General features: G+C 52.7%; 1 protein-coding gene across 2 annotated transcripts in view; it reads left to right on the top strand.

The window, feature by feature from the left end:
* Positions 1–26017, top strand: part of SLC39A13 (solute carrier family 39 member 13) — a 34542-nt gene extending 8525 nt beyond the window's left edge. Inside the window, exons 4-10 of one of the 2 annotated variants that reach the window (XM_077286753.1) lie at positions 161–300; positions 7984–8076; positions 9739–9828; positions 9974–10024; positions 10103–10235; positions 11300–11399; positions 25150–26017. In XM_077286753.1, the coding sequence (XP_077142868.1) occupies positions 161–300; positions 7984–8076; positions 9739–9828; positions 9974–10024; positions 10103–10235; positions 11300–11399; positions 25150–25225 (683 nt within the window). In that variant the 3' untranslated portion in view covers positions 25226–26017. The remainder of the gene's footprint in view (positions 1–160; positions 301–7983; positions 8077–9738; positions 9829–9973; positions 10025–10102; positions 10236–11299; positions 11400–25149) is intronic. The other variant, XM_077286752.1, reaches the window with a different exon arrangement.
* The last annotated feature ends 441 nt before the right edge of the window (positions 26018–26458 follow it).

Below are 26458 nucleotides of genomic sequence, written 5' to 3'. Positions count from 1 at the left end.
CACCCTCCGGCCGGCTCCCGTGCCCCCCCCCCCCCACCCTCCGGCCGGCTCCCATGCCCCCCCACCCTCCGGCCGACTCCCGTGCCCACCCACCGGCCGGCTCCCGTGCCCCCATCCTCCGGCCGGTTCCCGTGTATAATCTGATTCCTCCTCCCGGCAGGCAGCGCTCAGTCCCTCCAGCAGCAGCGTCTCCTCGGCCTGTGGGTGATCATCGGATTCTTCACTTTCCTCATTTTGGAGAAAACTTTTACAGATGAAAAAAATGAAGAACAGACGACGACCGGAGCCGATTGTGTGCGGGTGAGAGTCACAAGGGAAAGACTTCGTTATGATGAGAGATGTCCAGGAATTATACATAGTGATGAGCGAGCGTGCTGGGATAAGGAGATATCACGCTCCTGTGCTAAGAGTATCCTCAGCGTGCTGGGATAAGGAGATATCACGCTCCTGTGCTAAGAGTATCCTCAGCGTGCTGGGATAAGGAGATTCCACACTCCTGTCCTAACAGAGTATCCTCAGCGTGCTGGGATAAGGAGATATCACGCTCCTGTGCTAACAGTATCCTCAACGTGCTTGGATAAGGAGATATCACACTCCTGTCCTAACAGAGTATCCTCAGCGTGCTGGGATAAGGAGATATCACGCTCCTGTGCTAACAGTATCCTCAACGTGCTTGGATAAGGAGATATCACACTCCTGTGCTAACAGAGTATCCTCAGCGTGCTGGGATAAGGAGATATCACGCTCCTGTGCTAACAGTATCCTCAACGTGCTGGGATAAGGAGATATCACGCTCCTGTGCTAACAGTATCCTCAACGTGCTTGGATAAGGAGATATCACACTCCTGTGCTAACAGAGTATCCTCAGCGTGCTGGGATAAGGAGATATCACGCTCCTGTGCTAACAGTATCCTCAACGTGCTTGGATAAGGAGATATCACACTCCTGTGCTAACAGAGTATCCTCAGCGTGCTGGGATAAGGAGATATCACGCTCCTGTGCTAACAGTATCCTCAACGTGCTGGGATAAGGAGATATCACGCTCCTGTGCTAACAGTATCCTCAACGTGCTTGGATAAGGAGATATCACACTCCTGTGCTAACAGAGTATCCTCAGCGTGCTGGGATAAGGAGATATCACGCTCCTGTGCTAACAGTATCCTCAACGTGCTTGGATAATGAGATATCACACTCCTGTGTTAACAGTATCCTCAGCGTGCTGGGATAAGGAGATATCATGCTTCTGTGCTAACAAGAGTATCCTCAGCGTGCTGGGATAAGGAGATATCAAGCTCCTGTGCTAACAGAGTATCCTCAGTGTGCTAGGATAAGGAGATATCATGCTTCTGTGCTAACAGAGTTTCTTGATCGCTTCATTGGGGGACACAGGACAACCATGGGGTGTATGCTGCTGCTGCTAGGAGGCTGACACTATGCAAAAAAGGAAAAAGGCGTAGCTCCTCCCCGGCAGTATACACCCACCGACAGGCACCAAGCACCTCAGTTTGTGCTTAGTGTCTGTAGGAGGCGGACCTGGATCTTCAGATCCGCTGCTAATCTTGATTCCTTTACAGGTTTTGTTGTTTTTATTAACGTTTTAGCTTTTCTTTTTCAGATACAGCATTCAGGGTTTCGGGGTGCAATCTCCCACCCTGCCTCCCCAGGAGGGCGGCTGAGCGAGCAGTGTGGTGTCGTCCGCATCGCAGCTCTCAGACCGCCGGCAGGACATTATCCCCTGTCACCCTCCCAGGTGCTCCAGGGTCTTTATGGTGGCGGTCCTTGCCAAACAGTCCCCCTCACCCCTCTCCTCGGAGAGGGCTGAGAGGAAGACGGTGGTCACCAGCGGTGACCCTCCCCCATGTCTTTGGGGTTGAGGCCGTCTTCTGGACGAAGGATTCTGTTCCAGCGACCCCTCTCTCATCGGGCCCCTGGTCGATCCTCTCTCCCTCTACCTGTGGAACCGGAACATGCAGGTACCAGCGCTTCAGCAGCCGCTCCCCCGCAGCAGTATTTCCCTGTCTAAATGTACAGTGCTTTCACACAGTCACGGCCGTTTTTTACTTTCACGCTGCGGCCGGCCACGCCCCCTCCGATAGACCACGCCCCCTCCTTTTTCGGCGCTTTTTTCCTCCTCCACTCAGGGTTTTTCCATCCCGGGCACACCCTTCCCTTTCAGTGCGGCCCTATCAGGAGCCTTGGCTTATTCCTCTCAGTACAGCACTGCCCCTTCTTCTCTGCTGGCACTTCCTGCTTCAGCAGCTCCGTGCACAGGAGACATCGTGTGTTGGGGGACACAGACAACTCTGCTGTGCGGTGCGGTAGGATTGCGACGCTATATTGGCCCCTCCCTGGTATTATCCATACCACTGTAGGCCCCTTAGTCTTTTCTGTAGTATAGTGCTGCAGAATATCCTTATGTCCAACTCTTCTGGAGCCTCCCTTACCAAACCTACCATAACTCACTACGCCTGTGCTCGTTGTAAGATAAAGTGGTCTGTAGGCCAATCGTCGCCTCTCTGCCAGTCCTGCAGTCCTCCTGCCATGTCTGCCCCGCAGGAAGCTTCCGAATCTCGGGATGGGGGGCTCTCCCTCCCCCTGAGTGGGCCGTTGCTATCTCGCAGTCGGTCTCTGATTTGACTAAGGTATCTCAGTCCCTGGTCCAGGCGCTTGAACGTCTTCCACAGCCTTCAGCCACCAGCGCTCCGACCGTCTTCCATGGTGAGTCGGCCGCACCTGACCCTGAACCACAGGGAGACAAATCAGCCAGCCGCTCTAGAAAGAGGACTCTGTCTGGCTCTTCGTCTGGTTCTCCAGGTCCCTCCGCAGCGCTCAAGCTGCTCTCCTCCTCCCAATTCCCCTCTTTGGAGGAGGACATTGGGTCTGATGTGGATTCCCAGTCCGGTTCTGACTCCGATTCAGACCAGACTTCTAGCATGCAGGCTGTCGTAGATAGTCTTATTTCGGCTATATCGCTAACCCTCAAACTAAAACAAGACGAGGTTTCCCCACAGGTTTCCTCTGTCTCCTTTAAGCGGGTGAAGCGTCCCTCTCGCTCCTTTCCTACCCATGAGGAGTTTGAGTCTACCCTGTCTAAACACTGGGAACATCCTGAAAAACGTTTTTCGGGTAGAAAACATGTGGACGTGCTCTATCCCTTTAGCGCTCATCTTCTCTCCAAGTGGGCTGAATCTCCCAAGGTCGATCCACCGATCTCCCGTCTTTCCTCCAAGACTGTTCTCTCCTTACCGGACGGCGCGTCGCTTAAGGAAGCATCGGACAGACAAATTGAGGCGCTGGCCAAATCAGCTTTTGAGGCAACGGGTGCTTCCCTCTGCCCCAGCTTTGCTTCCACATGGGTGGCTAAGGCCTTATCTGCCTGGGCCAAGATTCTCCGCCGAGGCATTTTGGCTTCGGCCTCCCCTACCGAGCTGGCTGACCTCGCCGACCAGATTAACCACGCAGGGAAATACCTTCTCATTGCCTCCTTAGATGCAGCAGCCTGTTCAGCCAGGGCAAGCAGCAACATTGTCGCTATGCGCCGCATTCTTTGGCTCAAAGCATGGAATGCAGATGCTACTTCCAAAAAGTCTCTCACCAACTTGGCGTTTCAAGGTTCCAGGCTTTTTGGCGCTCGTCTGGATGAAATTATCTCAGACGCGACTGGGGGCAAGAGTACCTCTCTCCCCCAGTCCAAGCCAAAATGCTTCTTTAACCCAAAGGCTCCTCGAACATTTCGCCCGCTTTCGTCCGTTTGCAGCCTCAGATTCCTCTTCGCAACAAGAGCGACCCGCTACCACGGGTGAACGTAGAAAACCCTCTTACAAGCCAGCTCCCATGTGGAGATCCAGGGCTCCACCTCCCAGGTCTTCCGGACCCCGTTCCAACAGATACCGTTCCAAGTGACGGGTCACCCCCACCTGGGAGTCTTTCCAGGGTGGGAGGCAGGCTTCTTCTCTTCAAAGACACCTGGCTGTCAGTGATCAGCGACGCCTGGATCAGAGTGATTATCACCTCCGGGTACAAGATCGAATTTTCTAAACCCCCCCCCCCCCGGAAAATCGCTTCTTTCTCTCTCGCCCCCCAAAGCAACCGTCCCATTTACCCGGCTTGCTTCAAGCCATAACGTCTCTGGTCGCCGCCGGAGTCGTAATTCCCGTTCCTTCCGAAGACCGTTTTTGCGGGTTCTACTCGAACCTTTTTGTAGTCCCAAAGCAGGACGGGTCTCTTCGCCCTATCCTGGATTTGAAGCTTCTGAACCGCCACGTCCGACCTCGCCACTTCAGAATGGAATCCCTGCGGTCAGTGATCGCCGCCATGGAACTCGGGGAGTTCCTCTGCTCGGTCGACATCCAAGATGCGTACCTTCATGTCCCCATCTGCGTACGGCATCAGAGATTCCTTCGGTTTGCTGTCGGGGACAATCACTACCAGTTCACGGCTCTCCCCTTCGGTTTAGCGTCTGCCCCCAGGGTCTTCACCAAAATCATGGCGGCGGTCATGGCCATCCTTTGTTCCAGGGGGATCCTCGTTATCCCCTACCTGGACGATCTGTTGATCAAGGGGTTCTCTCGTCTAGACTGTGCCCACAGTCTCCAGGTCTCCCTGGACACCCTGACCTGTCTCGGCTGGATTATCAACCGGACCAAATCCTCTCTGATTCCATCCCAACGATTGTCCTTCCTGGGCATGGTGTTCGACACGAACTTAGCTCGGGTCTTCCTCCCAGAGGACAAGTTCTCAGTACTCCTCAAGGCGGTCCGCCTTCTCAAACGCCCAGCCCCTCAGTCACTTCGTTTCTGCATGGGAGTCCTGGGAAAGATGGTGGCCTCCATGGAGGCTGTTCCTTTCGCCCAGTTCCACACCTGCCCCCTCCAACTATTCCTCCTATCCACCTGGAACAGGTCCTTGGACTCCCTGGACCGTCCCGTCCACCTTCCTCTCCAGGTCCGTCAGTCCCTAACTTGGTGGACGTTGTCCTCCTCTCTCCTGAGAGGAAGATCATTTCTTCCCCTTCAGTGGCAAGGTCATCACCACCGATGCCAGCCTTCTCGGGTGGGGAGCAGTCTTCCGACAACACACGGCTCAGGGCCGTTGGACCACCCAGGATGCTCTCCTTCCCATCAACCTTCTGGAGATCAGGGCAATCTTCCTTGCGTTAATCCGCTGGCAGTCTCTTCTGTCGAATCTTCCCGTCCGCATCCAGTCGGACAACGCCACGGCCGTGGCGTACTTAAACCACCTGGGCGGGACTCAAGTAATGGCAGAAGTGGCAAAGATTCTTCGGTGGGCAGAACGCCACGTTCCGGCCATATCAGCCGTTCATATCCCCGGGGTCGAAAACTGGGCAGCCGACTTTCTCAGTCGCCAGGGCCTTGCAGCGGGCGAGTGGTCTCTCCACCCCGCAGTCTTCAATCAAATTTGCCTCCGCTGGTGTACACCAGACGTCGATCTTATGGCGTCCCGGATGAACCACAAGGTCATTCAGTTTGTCGCCAGGTCCCGGGATCCTCTTGCCGTCGGCCACGACGCTCTGGTAATTCCATGGTCCCAGTTTCAGTTTCCCTACCTGTTCCCACCCCTCCCCTTGATTCCAAGGGTGGTAAAGAAGATCAAGTTGGAAGGGATTCCAGTCATACTGATAGCGCCGGACTGGCCAAGGCGGCCGTGGTACGCCGAGCTCGTAAACATGCTCGCGGACACTCCTTGGAGACTCCCGGATCGGTCAGATCTCCTCTCGCAGGGACCTCTCTACCACCAGAGTTCTCTGTCGCTGAGTTTAATGGCATGGCCGTTGAGGCCGCAGTCTTATAAAACTCTGGTGTCTCTTCCCAGGTCATACAGACCATGATCAGAGCCAGAAAACCGGCTTCTTCCCGCATCTACCATAAGTACTGGAAAGCGTTCTTTCGCTGGTGCGAAACCAATGAAGTTTTTCCAATGTCCTTTTCTCTTCCGGATCTTCTCGGTTTCCTCCAGTCTGGTCTCGATTCGGGCTTATCCCTCAGCACATTCAAGGGACAAGTGTCCGCTCTGTCGATTCTCTTCCAGAGTGACCTTTCCTCCATTCACCAGGTTCGGACTTTTCTACAGGGAGTTGAGCATATCGCCCCTCCTTTCCGTCCTCCCTTGGGACCTTAACCTGGTCCTTGGCGCTCTTCAGGCTGCTCCCTTTGAGCCTCTTCATGACGTGCCTTTTTCCCTTCTCTCTTGGAAGGTCGCCTTCCTCATTGCCATTACATCCATCAGGAGGGTCTCCGAGTTGGTAGCCCTGTCATGTCGTTCACCTTTCCTGATTCTTCATCAGGATAAGGTCGTTCTTCGACCGGTTCCTGAATTCCTTCCCAAGGTGGTCTCGGCTTTCCACATCAACGAAGACATTGTCCTTCCATCATTTTGCCCTTCTCCAGCTCATCGTTTGGAGAAGTCTCTTCACAAGCTTGACGTGGTCAGGGCCATTCGGGTCTATCTTTCTAGAACCGCTCCCTTCCGTCAATCCGATTCTCTCCTTGTCGTTTCTGAAGGTCGTCGGAAGGGCTTTCAAGCGTCTAAATCCACCATTTCGCACTGGATTCGCTCGGCAATTTCAGAATCGTACCATGTTCATGAGGCACGTCCTCCCCCGGGGGTGCGAGCTCACTCCACCAGAGCTGTCGGAGCTTCTTGGGCTGTCCGCCACCAGGCCTCCGCCTTACAAGTTTGCAAGGCCGCAACCTGGTCTCTCTGCACACGTTTACGAGGTTCTATCGGGTTCATACCCAAGCCTCGTCCGATGCAGGTCTTGGTAGGAAGGTACTGCAGGCGGCGGTCGCACACCGGCCGACCTGAGACCTTTTCTCTTTTCCTTTCTACCCACCCTTTTCCGGGACTGCTTTTAGACGTCCCATGGTTGTCCTGTGTCCCCCAATGAAGGCTCCAAGAAAGAGATTTTACGGTAAGTACCAAAAATCCCTCTATCCTCAGCGTGCTGGGATAAGGAGATATCACGCTCCTGTGCTAACAGTATCCTCAGCGTGCTGAGATAAGGAGGTATCACACTCCTGTGCTAACAGAGTATCCTCAGCGTGCTGGGATAAGGAGATATCATGCTTCTGTGCTAACAGAGTATCCTCAGCGTGCTGGGATAAGGAGATATCACGCTCCTGTGCTAAGAGTATCCTCAGCGTGCTGAAATAAGGAGATATCACACTCCTGTGCTAACAGAGTATCCTCAGCGTGCTCGGATAAGGAGATATCATGCTCCTGTACTAACAGAGTATCCTCAGCATGCTGGGATAAGGAAATATCATGACCCTGTGCTAACAGAGTATCCTCAGTGTGCTGGGATAAGGAGATATCACGCTCTTGTGCTAACAGAGTATCCTCGGCGTGCTCGGATAAGTAGATATCATGCCCCTGTGCTATCAGAGTATCCTTAGCGTGCTGGGATAAGGAGATATCACGCTCCTTTGCTAACAGAGTATCCTCAGTGTGCTGGGATAAGGGGATATCACGCTTCTGTGCTAACAGAGTATCCTCAGTGTGCTCGAAAAATCTGTTCACGTCCCCGTGGCTGCATGTCTCTGATAGACCGCCACTACACCTGCAGGGATTGTCTAACAGACAGACAGACCCCGCACGTGTTGTGGCTCTCGAACAGCTGATACATGCAGCCGCGGGAATCGAACATAGTATTCGAGCATGCCGGAAATACTCTGTTAGCACAGGAGCGTGATATCACCTTATCCCAGCCCGCTCGCTCATCACTAATTATATACTGACAGGTCATCAACATCAGATCCGTGTGGATCCGACACGCGGCCCCCCCGCTCATCAGCGCCCATTCTCAGTACTGCAGATTTGTTCCCATTCACTTCAGTAGGTGCTGCAGTACCAAGAACGGTCGTTTTTCTACACCTCTTAGTCCACTATTATGCTGCGGAGTAAATCCGCCCTCCTGTACGTCATGACGTGGACGTGGGATAATCGTGTTCTTCTCTGTTTCAGAAACTCCCCCCAGACAGCCTGATGAATGGGAAACATGGGGGGAGCAAAAAGGGGAACGCACCACAACCGGGAGCCAAGAGTGACAGTATTAAGGTCAGTACCTGATATATAGCGTATACTGACAGCACGTTATACACAGGAGCGGCTGTACACTCCCTAATATATAGTGTATACTGACAGCACCTTATACACAGGAGCGGCTGTACACTCCCTGATATATAGTGTATACTGACAGCACCTTATACACAGGAGCGGCTGTACACTCCCTGATATATAGTGTATACTGACAGCACCTTATACACAGGAGCGGCTGTACACTCCCTGATATATAGCGTATACTTACCGCGCGTTATACACAGGAGCGGCTGTACACTCCCTGATATATAGTGTTTACTGACCGCACGTTATACACAGGAGCAACTGTACACTCCCTGATATATAGCGTATACTGATGGCACATTATACACAGGAGCGGCTGTACACTCCCTGATATATAGTGTTTACTGACCGCACGTTATACACAGGAGCGGCTGTACACTCCCTGATATATAGCGTATACTGACTGCACGTTATACACAGGAGCGGCTGTACACTCCCTGATATATAGTGTTTACTGACCGCACGTTATACACAGGAGCGGCTGTACACTCCCTGATATATAGCGTATACTGACTGCACGTTATACACAGGAGCGGCTGTACACTCCCTGATATATAGTGTTTACTGACCGCACGTTATACACAGGAGCGGCTGTACACTCCCTGATATATAGCGTATACTGACTGCACGTTATACACAGGAGCGGCTGTACACTCCCTGATATATAGCGTATACTTACCGCATGTTATACACAGGAGCGGCTGTACGCTCCCTGATATATAGCGTATACTTACCGCATGTTATACACAGGAGCGGCTGTACACTCCCTGATATATAGCGTATACTCACAGCACCTTATACACAGGAGCAGCTGTACACTCCCTGATATATAGTGTTTACTGACCGCACGTTATACACAGGAGCGGCTGTACACTCCCTGATATATAGCGTATACTGACTGCACGTTATACACAGGAGCGGCTGTACACTCCCTGATATATAGTGTTTACTGACCGCACGTTATACACAGGAGCGGCTGTACACTCCCTGATATATAGCGTATACTTACCGCACGTTATACACAGGAGCGGCTGTACGCTCCCTGATATATAGTGTATACTGACAGCATGTTATACACAGGAGCGGCTGTACACTCCCTGATATATAGCGTATACTCACAGCACCTTATACACAGGAGCGGCTGTACACTCCCTGATATATAGTGTTTACTGACCGCACGTTATACACAGGAGCGGCTGTACACTCCCTGATATATAGCGTATACTTAGCACACGTTATACACAGGAGCGGCTGTACACTCCCTGATATATAGTGTTTACTGACCGCACGTTATACACAGGAGCGGCTGTACACTCCCTGATATATAGTGTATACTGACCACACGTTATACACAGGAGCTGCTGTATAAGCCCTGATATATAGTGTACACTGACCGCACGTTATACACAGGAGCGGCTGTACACGCCCTGATATATAGCGTATACTGACAGCACGTTATACACAGGAGCGGCTGTACACTCCCTAATATATAGTGTATACTGACAGCACGTTATACACAGGAGCGGCTGTACACTCCTGGTATATACTGTATACTGACAGCTTTTTGTACACTCATCATTGTCTTGTTCGATACAGGTCAGTGGCTACCTCAACCTGCTGGCCAACACCATCGATAACTTCACCCACGGCATGGCGGTGGCCGGTAGCTTTCTGGTCAGTAGGAAGGTGAGTGTGAAGAAGCTTTGCTGGGGTTGGTCCTTCTGGGCTTCTGGAGGACTCGCTGCGGAGTCTTTGTCTTCATTGTGCGGTTCCTCTGTTCTTCCACCTGGAGGTGTAGTTGTGTGTTCATGTGACGTATTATTTCTTCCAGGTGGGAGTTCTGACAACGGTGGCCATCCTGTTACACGAGATTCCCCATGAGGTCAGTGCGGCGCTGTGATCTGGCGATCCTCCATGCTCTCCCCTCCAGCACCTCTCTAATACTCTGCTCCTCTTACAGGTTGGGGATTTCGCTATTCTCCTCCGTGCCGGGTTCGATCGCTGGAGCGCGGCCAAGATGCAGCTGATGACTGCCATGGGAGGGATCCTGGGAGCCGGATTCTCTGTCTGCGCTCAGTCACCCAAGGGAGCCGGTAAGTGTGAATGGCGTTTGTGTGAGCGCTGCGTACGGTGTCGGCCTACGCGCTGCGCACGGTGTCGGCCTACGCGCTGCGCACGGTGTCGGCCTACGCGCTGCGCACGGTGTCGGCCTACGCGCTGCGCACGGTGTCGGCCTACGCGCTGCGCACGGTGTCGGCCTACGCGCTGCGCACGGTGTCGGCCTACGCGCTGCGCACGGTGTCGGCCTACGCGCTGCGCACGGTGTCGGCCTACGCGCTGCGCACGGTGTCGGCCTACGCGCTGCGCACGGTGTCGGCCTACGCGCTGCGCACGGTGTCGGCCTACAAGCTTCATATGGTGTCGGCCCATGCTCCGCGTACGGTGTCGGCCCATGCTCCGCGTACGGTGTCGGCCCCTAAGGTTACAGTTATGTTATGTACATACGCTTGCACCTGATATGTGACTACATACACCTCACATGCGGGGTCTGTGAGAGATTGCGACGTTCTGTATCAGACACAACGGTTCGAAGACAAAATTAATAAGAGGGGATCCAACTTTTGTAAGTTTTGGGATTTTTTTTTCTTTTTAACTGCAAAAGTTCTAAGACCTCAAATAGCTGGTCTCCTGTTTCCAGCCGGATCCAGCAGTGATGCTCCAGCCGTCCTTCTGTCCTTTGTGTATAAGCGGTCTGGCAGCCCGTCGATGACTTTGGTGGTCACGTGCCTCCCCACCACTGTCATGGCTTCCATCTCTGAGTGGTAATGCCGGTGGTGCAGCGTGAGACCTCCACAGTCACTTGCCTGCTGCCTCTAAACAAAAAAGCAGCAATGGATCATGGAGGAAAAAAAATATTTTTTTGTTGTCTAGCCTTTGCAGTTGTTTTTAAAGTTAGGATAAAAGTTGGATCAGAATGACTGAAATCCAGCGCATAGGGCAGGTAACGGGGGCATTCACTCCTCTTCTCTGCCCGCCTCATCGCACTTCTCACTGTTGTATGTTGTTGCTCCTTCCCGCCTGGTGGCTGGAGTCTTTCCTGTGCACAGGTGATATAGACATTATATATACATTACTGATCGCTTTTATTCCCACATAGGTGAAGCCGTGGCCTGGATTTTACCATTCACGTCGGGCGGGTTCCTGTACATCGCGCTGGTTAATGTGCTGCCAGACCTGTTGGAAGAGAAAAGCTCGAGGTATGTGCATGTTGAGTGTGCCGCCCGGTCCACGGTAAAGACTAATGGTCGTCACTGACAATGATATTTCCAGGCTCCCCGACATCGGAGCTTTCATAGCTGGAGACCAGGAATATTTGGGAAGACAGGTGTCCATTATTACAAGGCCTCTAATCTGAGATGAGGATCAGACACTAATGGGTTAATGGGATGTGGACTTGTATAAAGGTTATCGCCTGATTTTAATCCCTCCGTCTGCCCACGTCTGAGTGCCTGCGTCCACATGGATTGGATGTGCGGCAAATTCCCCAGCAAAATCGGCACCAACAAAACAGTTGAATCCATGTCCACACTCCTAGGAAGATTGTGGTGCAGACTTTAAGGCCAGTTCCATTTTTAGGCAATCTTAACGAAATTTCTGCTGCGTTCTACAGTATGAACGTTCTGGATGAGAACGACTATTGACCTGTGCTGCAAAACCCGACCTCTGCGGCACGGCGTTGTGTTGCTGTTATTCACCATTTTCCATGAAAAGTACAAAAAGGAACGGAACCTGTCTGCAGCTTTACGCTGCGGAGCCACGGGCAGGAAGATTCAGGGCCCGCTGCACAAATACTTTCCGTAGTCGGGGATGAGAGTAGTCTGGTGCCTCCCCGGATGCATCTTCCCAGCACCTCTGCAGGTGATTGACAGGTCTCTTGCACAGTGATAGACTTGTACCATCCGTGGAGGTGCAGGCCGAGCCCCATTCCCAGATCTGTACTGTGTATTTCTCCTACGCCTCATTGGGGGACACAGGACCATGGGTTTTATGCTGCTGCCACTAGGAGGACACTAGGTAACACATAAAGAATAACTCCTTCCCTGCAGTATACACCCTCCTGCTGGCTCTCAGTGAACCAGTTCTTGCTTAGTGTCTGTAGGAGGCACTTGGGTCTGCTTTCAGACCCGACAGTTTTTATTTTAGAAAAGAAGCAACCACTCGCAGCTCCCACAGCACCTTACTCTACCCTTTCAGGTGAATAGGCGCCAGTGTACATAATCTATAGTTTTTATTTTAGCTTTACTCTGTCGCCTCATTGGGGGACACAGGACCATGGGTGTTATGCTGCTGTCCACTAGGAGGCGACACTATGCATAATCTGAAAAAGATTAACCGTGGCTCCTCCTCTGCAGTATACCCCCCTGGACGGCGTCAGCCTTCTCCAGTTTTTGCTTGGTGTCGCATAGGAGGCACACCTAAGATTTTTTTACTCCGTTTTTTTCCGACGGATTACAGATGAAGAAAAGTGGGTCTCCTGTGAGACTCCCGGCATGGCTCCTTCCTCGGCCCCCTATTACGGGGTGCCCGGTTGAAGTAGAGATGGCTATTCCCCATGCCGCTCCTTCCCCAGTCCCTCGGGTGCTGGTTCGAAGTCGAGACTCCCCCTCCTTCCCCAATTCCTTTTGGTTTCTGGGTTGAGGTCGAGGCGAGGATAAAGCCCCCTGATGGTCACACAGCACCCTCTCTAATCCCCCTCTGGGGGCATTAGGTTGAGACGCCTCAGGTAGGGCCTGTACAGGCAGCACTCAGCAGCTCCCAGCAATGGGTCAGCACACTGCGCCTGCAACCAGGGACCCCAGCCCAGCTGCGGGCTCCTGTCGGGGCCGGGGGGAGTGCAGGCAGGCATGGCACATACAGACACAGGGCTCCCTGCGCCCCTGTCTCTCTGCTGCAGCACCAGCTCTGTACTGCCTCAGGGGGACCTCTCACAAGGCCCCCCTCCCACTTACAGCCCCACCGCTATCCTGCCTTTAAATCCGGGGGGTCCGGTTCAGATCCATCCCCCTTCCCGGACTTCCACGCCGGCCTGGAGCCCTTCTGAGCATCAGGCATCTAATTTAGGCCCCGGCTTCGGCCTAGCTGCAGCCGCCACCTCCAAGCCAAGCTGTAGCCGCCGCCTCCTCTCCGCCCCCCCCCCGGCCCGCCCCCCAGATGACAAATATGACACTCTACAGTGTCATAAAGGGGGTGGATCGAGACAGAAAGGGCGCGTTTTTTACACAGCTTTGCCGCCTTTTTCTCAGCTCTCCGCCCCCTTCTCCCCCTGCCTCTTCTCCTCGGCGGCCATTTCTACTGCAGCAAGGATTAACCCTGCATCTCCCGGTCAGCAGGATCAGGACCAGGCCAGCCAGTCTCCGGGGGGCACAAGACTGTGGATCTTCGATGCTGGACCTAGGGGCATACTGGTGGGGTAAGAAAACAGCTGGGTTGTTTTACTCGGCTGTGAATCCATATTACATATAAGGGAATACCTATAGGTTTCTCTACCCTGTAAGGTCCTTTGCATAGCAGCCCTTCTGCACTCTGTGCACTATGCCGGGCTCAAGGTCCAAGAGAACCAGGCAGGACTGCTATTATGCATTCTGTACAGCCTGCTGGACCGCTCTCCCCAGAAGCCCCTGCCAATGCCTCGGTGTCTAATGCCACGCCGGAATGGGTCACTCAGAGGTCGCAATCTATGACGCAGTCTATAGATAACCAAACCTCCACATTGCTTCAGACTCTGCAGGGTAATGCCTCGGCTATGACCGCTACCCAGCAAAGAAAGAGCTTGACTCAGGAACAGACGACCTGGCACATCCATGTCTAGGTCAGGATGCAAGCGGACCCATAGGTCAAGTCCATCTGCGTCATCGCATAGTTCACGGTCATCCCCTTCTAGGGAGAGACACCGTAGTTCCAAGTCATCTAGACCGTCCCCTTCCAGGGGCAGACAATGCAGATCTCCGCAGTCCCCGACCAGAGAAGGCCGCCTCCCCAGCTCACCCAGCAGGGGACGCCTCAGTGATACACAGGATTCGGAAGGCATCTGTGACTCCGACTCAGACAGGGAAACGGAGGGGTCCCGTATCCCAATTCCCCCTAGCAATACAGCGCTAGTCTAGGACATAATCTCTTCCATCCATCGGGTGCTGGACATTTCTAATCTGCCACCAGAGGGTTTCCTTTGAAGGACCTCTGAAGCCGCCTAAGGTTTTCTCTAACCACCCAGAGTTTAAAGCGATCCTTATAGAGCAGCTCTCACAACCTGAGAAAAAATTCGCTAATCGCAAATATCTGGAGATAAGGTACCCTTTCCCACAGAAGGACACCAAGGAATGGACAGATCCACCCGAAGCGAACTACCCAGTCTCTAGACTAGCAGCACAGACTCTCCTTTCACTGCCAGACAGCTCAACCCTCAGGGACGCAGCAGACCGGCAGTTAGAACGCATGGCTCGTTCAATTTTTGAGGCGGCAGGGGCCTCCCTGGCTCCCACGTTCGCTTCAGTTTGGGCTGCCAAGGCCATACTGGCTTGGGCCAAAAATTTACAAGCTGGCCTCCAAGCATCTGCTCCTGAGCTGTCGGACCAAGCGGTTCAAATAGCAGTTGTAGCAGATTACATGCTTCATGCAGCTCTGTATTCAGCAAGGGGCGTAGCGGGGATAGCATCAAACGCCATCACGATTCGGCTTATCCTCTGGCTGCGGAATGGAAAGCGGACGCAGCCTCAAAGAAGTCCCTCACGCACCTCCCGTATCTCAGTGGGTGACTTTTCGGTGAAAAGTTGGACACAATGATATCCAACGCCACCGGGGGGGAAGAGTACCTCTCTCCCTCAACTGAAACCTATACGCACTTACAAGAAGTGTAACAAAACCGATTCCGATCCTTTTGGAATTCCTCGGGCTAGTCCGTCTCGCGTCCAGCACAAAATCGTAACCGTTCCCCACACAGGGACAACTCATGGTCGACGCAAAGGTCGGACAAAACCTGGCAGTTAAAAGCAGGCCAGTCAAAGCCCAAAGGAGGTAAACCTCAGATTTTTTCCTCCTCATGACTCACGGACCCCGGAACATATCCCACCCATAGGCAGCCGACTTTGCTCTTCCAGCAAGTCTGGATGCCTACTACAGAAGACGGGTGGGTCAGGGAACTAGTGTCTTCCGGATACAAGATAGTGTTCAACCTCCAACCCACCGAGCCGAGTCTTCCTCTCTGTTCCCAGAAAAACCGCCAGCCAAGGCTCGTGCCTTCCACCAAGCGGTTCCCTCGCTTCTTCAAGCAGGAGTCATAGTACCGGTTCCCACGGCCGGGCGCTTCCGAGGGTTCTACTCCAATCTATTCATAGTCCCCAAGAAAGGAGGCAGCGTACTGCCCATACTGTACCTAAAACAACTCGACAAATATGTACGGGTTCGTCACTTCTGCTGGAGTTCCCTTCGGTCCATCATTGCGTCCATGGAGAAGGGAGAATATCTCGCCTTCATAGAAATACAAGACGCATACCTGCATATACCGATTGCACCTGCTTGTCAGAGTTTTCTCAGGTTCGCAATCGACCAGGACCACTACCAGTTTGTGGCTCTTCCGTTCGGGCTCGCCACGGCTCCCAGAGTGTGTACCAAGGTCATGGCAGCCACCATGGACGTCCTGCACTCCAGAGGCATAGTAGTCGTTCCATACCTGGACGATCTACTCATCAAGGCTCCTACCTTCAAGGACTGCGAGCTCAGCGTCTCAATCACAATCGACACTGAGTCGCATGGGCTGGTTAGTCAACCTACAAAGGTCATCACCAACCCTGAGTCTGTCTCTGACCTTCCTGGGAATGCTATACAACACCTCCAGGGGTCTAGTTCTCTTTCCCAGGCACAAGGCACTGGCTCTCCGCCTAGGAGTTCGCATCCTCTTCCGCAAACCCCCTCGATCTCTCCGGTTTGCCATGAGTCCTCGGCAGGATGGGGGCAGCAATAGAAGCGGTCCCAATTTGGCCCAGTTTCACCTCAGACCTCTTCAACTAGCCTTTCTCATGTCCTGGGACAGGAATCCCTTTCTCTCTCGACAGGGAGTTCCGGCTAACGTCGTCAAATAAGAGGTCCCTGCCCTGGTGGCTCAAGCCAACCTCGCTAGCAAAGGGGAAATCCTTTCTCACAGGTCAGTGGAAGGTTCTGACCACCGATGCGAGCCTGACGGGTTGGGGTGCAGTGCACCTTCACCACAGGGCACAGGGCAAGTGGTCCCCAGTGGAAGCGACCATGCCCATCAACATCCTGGGAATTCGTGCCATCCTCCTGACATTGAGGGCCTTCCATCACTTACTGGCAGCCTCTCACATCAGAATACAATTGGACAATGCCACCACTGTGGCATATGTGAATCACCAAGGGGGGACCCGCAGTACCCAGGCGATGCGAGAAGTGTCACACATCCTCCACTGGGTGGAGGACACAGGCTCGGTTCTCTCGGCGGTCCACATTCCGAGTGTGAACAACTGGGAAGCAGACTTCCTCAGACGACAAGGAATAGATCCGGGAGAGTGGTCTTTCCATCCCGAAATTTTTCGTCAGATCTGCCATTGCTGGGGGACCCCGGATGTGGACCTAATGGCATCCCACTTCAATGCCAAGGTCTCCAACTTCATGGCCAGAACATACGATCCGCGGTCGCTCGGAGCAGACGCTCTGGTTCAGGACTGGACCAAGTTCCAGCTTCTGTACATTTTTCCACCTCTCCCCCTGATACCCAGGGTGGTGAGGAAGATCAAACAAGAGGGAGTTCCAACCATCCTAATTGCACCGGACTGGCCCAGACGTACATGGTACGCCGACATCGTACAACTTACAGCAGACGCCCCTGGCGTCTCCCCGACCACCACGATCTTCTATCACAAGGCCCGTTCTACCACCAGAACTCAGGGGCTCTCAATTTGACGGCGTGGCCCTTGAGACCTGGGTTCTAACCCAGGCAGGGCTCTCGCTGGACCTCATTGGAACCATGATCAGGGCACGGAAGCCAGCCTCTGCCAAGATTTATTACCGTACCTGGAAAGTTTCTTTACTTGGTGCGAATCTCGTGGCCAGACCCCACTCCCTTATTCCCTACCCAAAGTACTTGGTTTTCTCCAATCGAGTCTGGAGGCCAGGCTGTCATTGGGCTCGCTTAAGAGCCAGGTGTCAGCCCTCTCAGTGCTTTTTCAAAGGTGCATTGCTACCAAGCCGCAAGTAAGGACTTTTCTTCAGGGGGTTTCCCGATTGGTTCCCCCCTACAGACGACCACTAGAAACGTGGGACCTCAACCTGGTTCTGACAGCATTGCAGGAACCACCCTTCGAACCCCTTAAGGAGGTCCCGCTCCGCCTTCTCTCCCAGAAGGTGGTTTTCCTGGTGGCAATCACCTCGCTACGCAGGGTGTCTGAACTGACAGCGCACTCCTGCTGTCGGCCTTCCTGGCCTTTCACCAGGACAAGGTAGTTCTTCGTACGGTCCCATCCTTCCTTCCGAAGGTTGTGTCCAACTTCCACCTCAATGAGGAAATTTCACTACCATCCCTTTGTCCAGTTCCGGTTCATAGAATGGAGAAGGCTGTGCATACGCTTGACCTAGTCAGGGCATTGCGTATATACGTGTCTAGGACTGCGTCCTTCCGGAGGTCTGAATCTCTTTTCCTCCTTCCGGAAGATGGCCACAAGGGTCTGCCAGCTTCCAGAGCTACCCTTGCCAGGTGGATCAAATCCACCATACAAGAGGCCTACTGCCTTAAGAATTCTCCTCTTCCAGCCGGTATTACGGCACACGCTACACGGGCGGTAGGGGCCTCCTGGGCCATTCGGCTCCAGGCTTCGGCACAACAAGTGTGTAAGGCGGCCACTTGGACTAGCCCACACTTGTTTACTAAACACTACAGGGTTCATACCCAGTCCTCAGCGGAATCGAGCCTGGGTAGATGTGTTCTGCAGGCGGCAATGCTCCAAGTATAGGGGCCTGTCTGCACAATATTTGTCCATTGCTTCCCACCCAGGGACTGCTTTAGGATGTCCCATGGTCCTGTGTCCCCCAATGAGGCGACAGAGTAAAGGAGATTTTTGTGTACTCACCGTAAAATCTTTCTCTTAGCCTCTAATTGGGGGACACAGCTCCCACCCTGTTGCCCTTTTCGGGCCGTTATTACTGTTGAGTTCTCATATTCTTCTTTGAGCTCGTACATAGTGGCCTTCTTATAGGCATGTCTATGTCATTCATGTTACGTTCCTCCTACTGCTTTTGCACAAAACTGGAGAAGGCTGACACCGTCCAGGGGTGTATACTGCAGAGGAGGAGCCACGGTAAATCTTTTTCAGATTATGCATAGTGTCGCCTCCTAGTGGACAGCAGCATAACACCCATGGTCCTGTGTCCCCCAATTAGAGGCTAAGAGAAAGAGATTTTACGGTGAGTACACAAAAATCTCCTTTTTACTTTTTATTCTATTTTTCCTTAACGGAGCGAATGGGGGCGACGGTTCCTTTCTAGGTTCCGATCTCCTTCGAACCATCAACAGGCAAGTACGTGGAGCATTCCTCCCGTATCCTTTCCTGCAACGTTGGATGCCAGCCCTGAGCTCACCTTACGGGCGACGGTTCCTTCGCGTTCCGATCTCCCCCCTCCATAGCAGGAGCTTTTTTCTCTGCCTACACTGCGGACCTGCCCTGGGGACTCAAGACACAGGACCTGGGTAAGCTGCAGAGCGTAGCTTAACCCTTCCCCTGCTAGTAAGCGCTTTCCTCCAGGCTTTACTATGTCTCAACCAAAGCCTCACAAAAAGTCTGGGAAAACCCATACTGTATTATTCGCTGCATGTACCTCTTGTAAGGTATCATTACCCCGGGGTCACAATACTGCATTATGCACAGCTTGTGAACCGGTGACGGCTCAGGAACCACCTGTTGCTGATACTGAACCCAGTGAGCCTAGTCCCCCTGAGTGGGCTACCTCCCTTTCCCGGTCTATGGCATCCCTAGCAAAAGCGTTAGACTCGTTCCGAGACCCTTCCTCTAACCAGGGCATTAATACAGGCGACGCTTCCAATGGTCAGAACCCCTCGTACTCCAGGGGTCGTACCTTGCCAAGGAGTTTTCACTCTTCCAGGAAAAGGACTCATGCCATATCCCCAGACCATCAACGGTTTTCGGGTTCTGAGAGCTCCATTTCTCGCTCCCCTTCCATTGGGGCTAGTAGAGAACCTGTTTCAGAGGACGATTCTGATACGTCCCTAGATCAGGAATTTCTTCACGATCAGGAGACTCTTGACTCTTGAGTGTTCACCACTCATGCCGAGTTTAAGCAAATTGTTGAATCTCAAAGGATCCGTCCAGATAAACGATTCACAGGGCAGAAGCCCATGGAGTCCAAATATCCCTTTGCCCAGGATCTAAGAAAAGATTGGTCTCAATCTCCCCCAGTAGATCCTCCGGTATCACGCCTGGCTACGAAATCTGTTTTATCCTCCTCGGAGGGTGCCTCTATTAAAAATCCAGCCGATCGTCAGATCGACAATATGGCGCGTTCAGCCTTTGAAGCCTCAGCAGCAGCACTCTTTCCATCTTTTGCCGCTACGTGGGTGGCTAAGGCTATGACCCACTGGGCTGAGGTCTTGTCTTCAGCAGTACTGAATACCAATCTTTTCCCCGAAATAGCAGACCTCGCTACACAGATAGCCAGAGCTGGAGATTTTGTAGTGACCACGTCCCTGGATGTCGCTGACTGCGCTTCTCAAGCAGCAGCAAATGCCATCACCATCCGGAGGTCCTTATGGCTCAGGGACTGGCGTGCGGATTCTACTTCCAAAAAGTCATTGACTTCTCTCCCATATCATAGCGGTCGCCTTTTTGGCGAAAAGCTCGACCAGTTAATTTCTGACGCCACTGGAGGGAAGAGTAAATTTCTTCCACAACAGAGACCCTCGGCCCTTTCGGAACCTGCAACTACAGGCTCGGTCCCGGTTTTTTTTCGTTACAACTCAAACTGGTCCTCTACTTCCACATCTCCCGGTTCCGGCCAGGCACAACGTGGAGACAGAGGTTCACAGGCCTCTTTTAAGCCTTCCCCTTCATGGAGAGGCAGGCCAAGGCAGCCGGGATCCAGAGGCGCCAGAACGGGCAGACCTTCCACACAATGACTCCCTGCGGTATCCGGGGGACACCCTCAAAGTAGGCGGCCGCCTGCTTTCCTTCAGTGCCGCGTGGCTCTCGGTCGTTCACGACGAGTGGGTCCGCGATCTAGTGTCCTCCGGATACAAGATAGATCTCTTATCTCGTCCTCCAAACCGTTTTTTCCTGTCTTCTCCTCCCAGGGCAAAAGCATCAGAGTTCTTCAAAGCTATAAGCTCTCTGAGAAAAGACGGAGTTATTATTCCAGTCCCTCAAAGCGAAAGGTTTCAAGGTTTTTATTCAAACCGCTTCATTGTTCCAAAGAAGGACGGTACAGTACGGCCCATACTGGACCTAAAACTGCTGAACAAGTTCGTCACGGTACGACGGTTCCGGATGGAATCACTTCGTTCTGTGATTGCCTCCATGGAAAAAGGCGAATTCCTGGCGTCTATAGACATCCAGGACGCATACCTCCACATTCCTATTTTACCTTCTCACCAAAGGTTTCTTCGCTTCGCAGTTCAGGAAGATCACTTCCAATTCGTTGCTCTGCCCTTCGGCCTCGCCACCGCTCCCAGGGTATTCACCAAGGTCGTGGCGGCTGCCGTGGCCATACTCCACACCCGAGGAGTGGTGGTGCTCCCGTATTTAGACGATATCCTCATCAAAGGCCCCTCTTTCCGCTCCTGCAAGGAAGCTGTGGCCATCACAATAGATAGAATATAAGCAATGTAATCACCCAGAAGATCTACTCTGAATGTCTCTGACTAAATATCAAACAATTAACAGCAAAGTCAGCCCTTTAAATCCTAGTAAAACTTAGCATTTATTAATACACCTAAAAATAAAAACATAATTCAAAATTGTATACATAAAGTGCTCATAATTAACAGTGCACTAGATAAAAAATGGCACAATCTCACCCAAATTGTTAGCTGGCCCTCAGATACTTCTCCATATACCAAGAGACCAGATGATGGGGAGAAAGGACATCAAGACCAAATAAACGACATAGGGGGGGAGTGGGGAACACGGGCCTCTTTTACCCTGTCGTGACCAGGGGCACTGAAAAATAGGCTCACACTTGGGTACTGCCCTTGTAAGGGCGGGAGCTGATTGCAGAGGGCACGACAGGGTAAAAGAGGCCCCCGTGTTCCCCACTCCCCCCCCCTATGTCGTTTATTTGGTCTTGATGTCCTTTCTCCCCATCATCTGGTCTCTTGGTATATGGAGCAGTATCTGAGGGCCAGCTAACAATTTGGGTGAGATTGTGCCATTTTTTATCTAGTGCACTGTTAATTATGAGCACTTTATGTATACAATTTTGAATTATGTTTTTATTTTTAGGTGTATTAATAAATGCTAAGTTTTACTAGGATTTAAAGGGCTGACTTTGCTGTTAATTCCATCACAATAGATACCCTTTCTCGCTTGGGTTGGAAGATAAACTTCAAAAAATCTTCCCCAGTGCCGGCTCAGCGAATTTCGTTTCTAGGAATGATACTCTACTCGTCCCGGGGGTTGGTTCTTCTTCCCCCGGAAAAGATCTGTCTTAAAGCGAGAAGCTCAGAAGCTCTCTCAGCCTCGCTCTCACTCTCTGCGCTTCAGTATGAGAGTTCTCGGCAGGATGGTAGCAGATATGGAGGCGGCTCCATTTGCCCAACGGCACCTCCGTCCTCTACAGCATGCCCTCCTGGCTGTTTGGGACAGGAACCCGTTCTCCCTAGACCGTCGGTTCCTCCTTCCCCAGCGAGTCATACAGTCTCTCAGGTGGTGGACATAGAAATCCTCCCTGAATCAAGGGAAGTCTTTTCTTCCAGTACACTGGCTGGTTGTGACGACAGACACCAGTCTTCTAGGCTGGGGAGCGGTGTTCCTTCACACTGCTAAGGGCCGCTGGTCCCCTCAGGAATCACGCCTTCCAATCAACATCTTGGAAATCTGGGCAATCAGGCTGGCACTTCTCCAATTCCATTCCTTCCTAGCAGGTCGCCCAATCAGGATTCAGTCCTACAATGCCACTGCAGTGGCATACATCAACCGCCAAGGGGGAACTCGCAGCAGGGCGGACATGACAGAGGTAGGCCACATCCTCCCATGGGCCGAGGAAAACCGCTCAATGATCTCTGCGGTTCACATCCCGGGAGTGGACAATTGGGAGGCAGACTTCCTCAGTCGGCAGTGCTTCGACTCCTGGGAGTGGTCTCTCCATCCGGAGATCTTCCACCAGATCTGCTGTCGTTGGGGAACCCCGGACGTGGATCTGATGGCCTCACGGCTGAATTCCAAGGTTCCCAACTTCATGGCTTGGTCCCACGATCCGGCAGCCATCGGGGCAGATGCTCTTGTACTCCCGTGGCATCATTTTCGGCTTCCGTGCATATTTCCCCCGCTTCCTCTCCTGCCGAGAGTCATCAAGAAAATCAGCGAAGAGGGTACCGGTAATCCTGCTTGCGCCAGATTGGCCGCGCCGGGCGTGGTACGCGGAACTAGTTCAACTAGTTGCCGACGTTCCCTGGCGATTACGGATTTGCGCAGATCTGCTATCTCAAGGCCCCTTTTACCACCAGAACTCGGAGGCCCTGTGTTTGACAGCATGGCCGTTGAGTCCTGGGTCCTAACCCAGGTAGGTTTCTCTCCAGAAGTCATAGCTATCATGATCAGCGCTCGAAAGCCTACGTCTATGCGTATCTATCATCGCACTTGGAAGACTTTCTTTTCATGGTGTAGCGACTGAGGACGTTCTCCTACATTTTTCCATCCCTTCCATTCTCGAGTTCTTACAAACGGGTTTGGACTTGGGTCTCGCCCTTAGTTCTCTCAAGGGGCAGATCTCAGCCCTGTCTGTTCTCTTCCAACACAGGATTGCCAACAGATTACAGGTCAAGACGTTTATTCAGGGAGTCTTACATCGGGCGCCCCCCTATAGGATGCCGTTGGAACCATGGGATCTTAATCTTGTCCTCGGAGTCTTGCAACAGGCTCCTTTTGAACCTCTACAGGAGGTTTCCCTGTCTCTTCTTTCATGGAAAGTTGCTTTTCTAGTTGCGGTCACCTCTATAAGAAGAGTCTCCGAGCTGGCGGCTCTGTACTCTCAAGTTCCGTTCCTGAATTTTCATCACGATAAGGTGGTTTTGAGGACATCCCCCTCTTTTCTACCGAAAGTTGTATCCTCTTTTAATCTCAATGAGGAGATTGTCTTACCGCCACTCTGTCCGGCACTAGTCCATCGCATCGAGAAGGCCCTTCACACACTGGATTTAGTGAGAGCTCTTAGGAGATACATCTCGCGGACAGCGTCTTTCCGCAGGTCAGATGCCTTATCTGTGCTCCCGGAAGGACCGAGGAAAGGGTTTCCCGCTTCCAAAGCGACAATAGCCAAATGGATCCGTTCGGCTGTTCAAGAGTCCTGCCGAGTCAGAGGTCTTCTTGTCCCAGCAGGGATTAAGGCTCACTCCACTCGGTCAGTGGGTGCGTCTTCGGCCATCCGGCACCAAGCTTCGGCAGCACAAGTTTGTAAGGTTGCGACTTGGTCCAGCCTGCATACCTTTACAAAACATTACCATATTCATTCTCAAGCCTCGGTAGATGCGACCGTCGGCAGACGAATTCTGCAGGCGGCTGTGCCGCATCTGTAACTTGTGGGTGCAAGTAGCAATTGCAGTTAATTGTTTCCCACCCAGGGACTGCTTTAGGACGTCCCATGGTCCTGTGTCCCCCAATGAGGCGTAGGAGAAAAGGAGATTTTTGTGTACTCACCGTAAAATCCTTTTCTCCGAGCCAATCATTGGGGGACACAGAACCCACCCTGTTAGCCTATTGGCTTTGGGTTTTTTTGAGTTAACTTGGTTTTTGACATAGTTCATCCTTGTTAAATATTAAGCTCCTACTACTTTGTTACTGAACTGGTTCACTGAGAGCCAGCAGGAGGGTGTATACTGCAGGGGAGGAGCTATTCTTTCTGTGTTTACTTAGTGTCCTAGTGGCAGCAGCATAACACCCATGGTCCTGTGTCCCCCAATGATTGGCTCGGAGAAAAGGATTTTACGGTGAGTACACAAAAATCTCCCTTTTCTTGTAACATTTTGGAGAATACCATACCTATTGGCAGCAGGAGAACAGCCGGCTCTCATTCTTCCTGTCTGTAGTTTGGGCATCAAGAATCTGCAGGCAGGTTCCCTTTAAGTCCACAGTATCAGCAGCATTTGTGCTGTTAGCCGAAACAATATCCGTGTAAATTAGTGTTGATATTACTGCTGAAAATTTGGTGAAGGATTTCTACTGAAGAGATTTTGCAGGAATCCCTTCTCATAGGGACTTACTCTTAGCTTTCTTCTACGTACACTGAATAGGGAGGTGAGAAAATGCCGATGTCTCTCTTAGCAGCTCTTGTCCCCAGAGAACAGTAGGATCAGGCATGTAGACATCCATCAGCCCAATCCTCTCTCCAGCATTTGTATAGAGTCAGGATGTTAGATCTTGTTCAGCTGACATCTTCGTAGCTCCACATTCACACTCCCCTGAAAACGTCTCCAAAGTTGTCATTAGCTTCCGCGTTATGAGTACTGTGGATCTGCGGCCCAGTCAGCACCGTTTCTACAAACCCTACAGACTGGCCAGTCTGTGCCGAGGCTACTGTAATCACACTTCTTGATTAGCAATTTCTCTCTTCAGATAGTAGCCGCTGGTAATTCCCTGCTCGGATGTGATGAGCATAGCCCGAGACTGTGGCGCTCAGCCCTGATGTAGTTATGGTCTCTTGTACACAATTCTCCATTATGTGCCTCCTTTCCGTCCAGTGTTTGTATCAGACTATGCTTTCTGTGTCCTCTCCCAGGAACTCCCTGATCCAAGTCCTCCTGATTAGCTGTGGGATCGCTGTGATGACCGTCCTGTCCTTAACGGTGGAGTGACCTCAGCGTTGTGTCATCCAAGAGCCAACGACCTGCGCTGCCAGACATGGGATATCCGCACATGAAACGTCCCTGCCGGCATAGACACGCGTGATCATTCATGGCGTCCTCCCCATGGACACGGCACCATCGGCCTGGAGGAGAGCATGCCGAGTTTCCTTACATTCTTCATTTGTGGCCTTGCCTTGTGCCTCATTTGGTGGTCTTCTCCGTGCAATGCTGTGTCTCCTATAGCTTTCATATGTCCCGCTGCTTCCTCCCCGCAGCTTGTCTGTTCGCATACACGCCTGCCTTTATGTTCCTGTGTGTCCAGCTTTTCCCTTTTTATGTTTGTGTCCACGGTCTGTGGACTTAGGCGAGATCTGCAGGTACTGAAGGAGGAGCCGGGGACCCGATCCTTCCTCCGTGCAGATATCTGCAGGTACTGAAGGATGAGCCGGCGACCCGATCCTTCCTCCGTGCAGATATCTGCAGGTACTGAAGGAGGAGCTGGTGACCCGATCCTTCCTCCGTGCAGAGATCTGCAGATACTGAAGGAGGAGCCGGTGACCCGATCCTTCCTCCGTGCAGAGATCTGCAGGTGCTGAAGGAGATGCCGGCGACCCGATCCTTCCTCCATGAAGAGATCTGCAGGTACTGAAGGAGGAGCCGGCAACCCGATCCTTCCTCCGTGCAGAGATCTGCAGGTACTGAAGGTGGAGCCGGCGACCCGATCCTTCCTTCGTGCAGAGATCTGCAGATACCTAAGGAGGAGCCGGCGACCCGATCCTTCCTCCGTGCAGAGATCTGCAGGTGCTGAAGGAGGAGCCGGCGACCCGATCCTTCCTCCGTGCAGAGATCTGCAGATACTGAAGGAGGAGCCGGCGACCCGCTCCTTCCTCCGTGCAGAGACCAGGTACTGAAGGAGGAGCCGGCGACCCGATCCTTCCTCCGTGCAGAGATCTGCAGATACTGAAGGAGGAGCCGGTGACCCGATCCTTCCTCCGTGCAGAGATCTGCAGGTGCTGAAGGAGATGCCGGCGACCCGATCCTTCCTCCATGAAGAGATCTGCAGGTACTGAAGGAGGAGCCGGCAACCCGATCCTTCCTCCGTGCAGAGATCTGCAGGTACTGAAGGTGGAGCCGGCGACCCGATCCTTCCTTCGTGCAGAGATCTGCAGATACCTAAGGAGGAGCCGGCGACCCGATCCTTCCTCCGTGCAGAGATCTGCAGGTGCTGAAGGAGGAGCCGGC

This window comes from Ranitomeya variabilis, chromosome 2, assembly GCF_051348905.1.
Source record: "Ranitomeya variabilis isolate aRanVar5 chromosome 2, aRanVar5.hap1, whole genome shotgun sequence".
In the NCBI taxonomy this organism is placed as follows: Eukaryota; Metazoa; Chordata; class Amphibia; order Anura; family Dendrobatidae; genus Ranitomeya; species Ranitomeya variabilis.
Note: the sequence above shows the minus strand (reverse complement) of the source record. Positions and strands in the feature narration are given on the sequence as shown.